This window comes from Sinocyclocheilus rhinocerous, unplaced genomic scaffold (assembly GCF_001515625.1).
Source record: "Sinocyclocheilus rhinocerous isolate Xijiao unplaced genomic scaffold, SAMN03320098_v1.1 scaffold1930, whole genome shotgun sequence".
NCBI classification, from domain to species: Eukaryota; Metazoa; Chordata; class Actinopteri; order Cypriniformes; family Cyprinidae; genus Sinocyclocheilus; species Sinocyclocheilus rhinocerous.
Genome location: NW_015661869.1, coordinates 290,685 through 294,098, shown reverse-complemented (window position 1 = coordinate 294,098; position 3,414 = coordinate 290,685). Strand labels below are relative to the sequence as shown.

The following is a 3,414-nucleotide window of genomic DNA, read 5'->3' as shown; positions in this document are numbered from 1 at the left end:
CAATTTATTATCAGTCAGGTAAATATGTATTATGCCAATTATCTCCATAGCCAATTCAAAGATATCAAATCAATACAAGACATCAAATTCTCCTAGACAAATCTAAGAGTGAAGGATTCATAACTGACTTTAGTAAAATACATAGTATTGAGTGTGTGGAGACACTTCATACTACGGGCTCTCTGTGTGCGTGTGTGTGAGTGTGTGTGTGTGTGTGAGAGTGTGTGTGTGTGCGCGTGCGCGTGTGTGTGAGTGTGTGTGTACAGTAAACCAGTGTTTGTCCTTTAACCCACATATATTCTGTAATTACATCACACGCCAAGATGTAGTCCTGACCTTAAAAGCCTAGTCACGTTTTTTATTTTATTTTATTTTGAGCATTACACCTGTATTTTATTTTACTTTTCATTTAATTTAATGTTATTTAGAGCATTACATCTGTATTTTATTTTATTTTGTATTTTATTTTTTATATTACTTTTAACTTATTTTTAGCATTACCTGTATTTTATTTTACTTTTATTTTGAGTATTACACCTGAGTTTTATTTTATTTTATTTTAAACATTATACTTGATTGATTTTATTTTATTTTGTTGTTTTTTTTACTTTATTTAGAGCATTACACCTGTATTTTATTTTATTTTATTTTGAACATTGCATCTATTTCATTTTGCTCTTTATTCTCAAAACACTGGGCAGTTCTGAATGTTTGTGCGAACATGATCGTCTCTGTTGATCCACACCTTCAACATCATCATCATCATCTCAGAAAACAGCTGAGGTTAATGACTAAACCAAGACATGTGGCATAAACGTTAACCTTCAACAAGCATCTTTACTCTTTATTACCACTACATGCACTTTTGCTTTCTCCAGCCTTACTGTTGTTTACTGGCGTGTTTTATTGTGTTTTATAGTTGACTGGAATCACACACTGGAGTTTGTGTTGGTTAAACTGTGTTTTCCCCATCTCCTTTTAAAATCCATATCATTTAAAGTACTTTAAAAGCTTGAATCAAATGTAAATATACATTAAAAGAATATTCTGGGTATAGACAGAATCTGTGACATGCTGTTGATCACCAAAGCCGGTTTATAAGTTTATAAAAACAAACAAACATTATATTTATAATCAAAAGCATGAAGCCTGATGATCAGAGGTTCAAAAGCATTTGTATTTTTGCAAGTTCTTCAGTGAAATGTTTGTTATTTGAGCCGTAAAGTGTTTAAATCGGCTTATTAGTGCTGCTGGAGTTATGCATTATGGACATTTATTCTCCTGCAGATCATCTAAATATCATCAGGTTTACCAGACATACATATGCATGAGGTGAAATACAGGATAAATTAATGCAATTCTGGAAATATTGATGCATTTCATGCTGACATGCGTGTTTTTGTCATGTTATTGATAAAAGTGTTATGAAAGATGCATATTCTGCACTTCTGAGACAGTATTAATTGTCATGCAATATCTCCGTTTTAGAACTGAAATCAGACAATGGCAGAATGTAAGAAAGATATCCTAGATTCTGAATTTATTAGCACGAACTGTATCTATGCTTTTCATCTAAAATCTACAACACTTGTCAGAACAAAATATATATATATAAATAGGGAACAAAATGTACATGTCACAATAAAACAAAAAAAGCATCTCATTTGAGTAATAATAGGCAATTCGTTTTATCAGCAATGCTGGAGAAACTACAGAATTATTAGTGGTCAAAAACACAGTTTCTGGAAGTTTCTGTCGTTGACCCATGTGTGCGGGGAATTATAGAAACGTCCACAGACAGACTCACAGCGCTCTGTGTTTAAATCGGCTTATTAGTGCTGCTGGAGTTATGCATTATGGACATTTATTCTCCTGCAGATCATCTAAATATCATCAGGTTTACCAGACATACATATGCATGAGGTGAAATACAGGATAAATTAATGCAATTCTGGAAATATTGATGCATTTCATGCTGACATGCGTGTTTTTGTCATGTTATTGATAAAAGTGTTATGAAAGATGCATATTCTGCACTTCTGAGACAGTATTAATTGTCATGCAATATCTCCGTTTTAGGACTGAAATCAGACAATGGCAGAATGTAAGAAAGATATCCTAGATTCTGAATTTATTAGCACGAACTGTATCTATGCTTTTCATCTAAAATCTACAACACTTGTCAGAACAAAATATATATATATAAATAGGGAACAAAATGTACATGTCACAATAAAACAAAAAAAGCATCTCATTTGAGTAATAATAGGCAATTCGTTTTATCAGCAATGCTGGAGAAACTACAGAATTATTAGTGGTCAAAAACACAGTTTCTGGAAGTTTCTGTCGTTGACCCATGTGTGCGGGGAATTATAGAAACGTCCACAGACAGACTCACAGCGCTCTACAGTACAGACGGCAGGCAGTGGGCGGGGCTTGTTGTTGTGGGCGGGGTCAGGGGCGGGGCCGGGTGCTTCACATTATCTTGAAAAATCCAGCCTTTGACCTAAAACTATTTCTTCAGAGATCCTGACATCTTCCGCAGTCCCTTCATCCGGTACAGTAGACCGTTGATAAAGTCCTGCGGTCAGAGAGAGATCCTGCTTAAGAGCTTAAAGTTTAGAGTGCTGTTAAACTTTAAAACCATGTGTTGCTTAATTTATTATGAAATACTGGCAGTTAAAACCATCTATGGTAATGTAACTTAAAGTTTATCTATTCAAAGTTAGTTGCACTTTTATGTTAAAATTACAATTTATAATGAAATGTATTTGGATTACACAGTTTTAACATAAAAAACATAAACTGATGTATATAATATTACATAATTATACATTTGTTCAAAAATATTTATTAATAAAGTATGATTTTTTCCCCCTTTTTTTAAGTGCAGAAATCTTTTATATATGACTGCCAAATATGAATCATATTAGTTTATGTTAAAACTGTGTAATCGAAATGGATGGAAAAATTATATGCAATCCAAATACATTAACCTGATTTTTTTTTGCAGTGCATCTGATTTTTAGGGGAATTTTCTTCCTAATATTCATACAAAATAAATACAATAAATATTTACAAAAACGAATAAAGATGACAAACGCATATAACAAAATGACTAAAAATGAAAACGGGAAATAAAAAACATAAAAGCCTATTCAAAATATTAATGCATAATACACTAATACTTTAATAAATAAAATAAAATATATAATTATTCAATGAAAAACTTTAAAAAAAAACTTTAAAAAAAAACTGAAATGAAACAGAAATTCCCTTGTTAGAAGTTCCCTTGGCAACTAAGTGAAAATAAGCTTAAGTAAAATGACTAAAGCTGAAATAAAAAGAAACTAAAGCTAAATAATTCTAAATAAATAATATAAAACATATATATACATAAATTTTTAATTTAAG

At 31.4% G+C, this 3,414-nt stretch overlaps 1 protein-coding gene across 2 annotated transcripts in view; it reads right to left on the bottom strand.

Moving 5' to 3' along the window:
- Positions 1–2,114: 2,114 nt before the first annotated feature.
- The window catches only part of ppp1r14d (protein phosphatase 1 regulatory inhibitor subunit 14D), a 15,455-nt gene continuing 14,155 nt past the window's right edge, over positions 2,115–3,414 (bottom strand). For both annotated transcript variants that reach the window (XM_016536204.1, XM_016536202.1), the window contains one exon: positions 2,115–2,581. In XM_016536204.1, the coding sequence (XP_016391690.1) occupies positions 2,513–2,581 (69 nt within the window). In that variant the 3' untranslated portion in view covers positions 2,115–2,512. The remainder of the gene's footprint in view (positions 2,582–3,414) is intronic.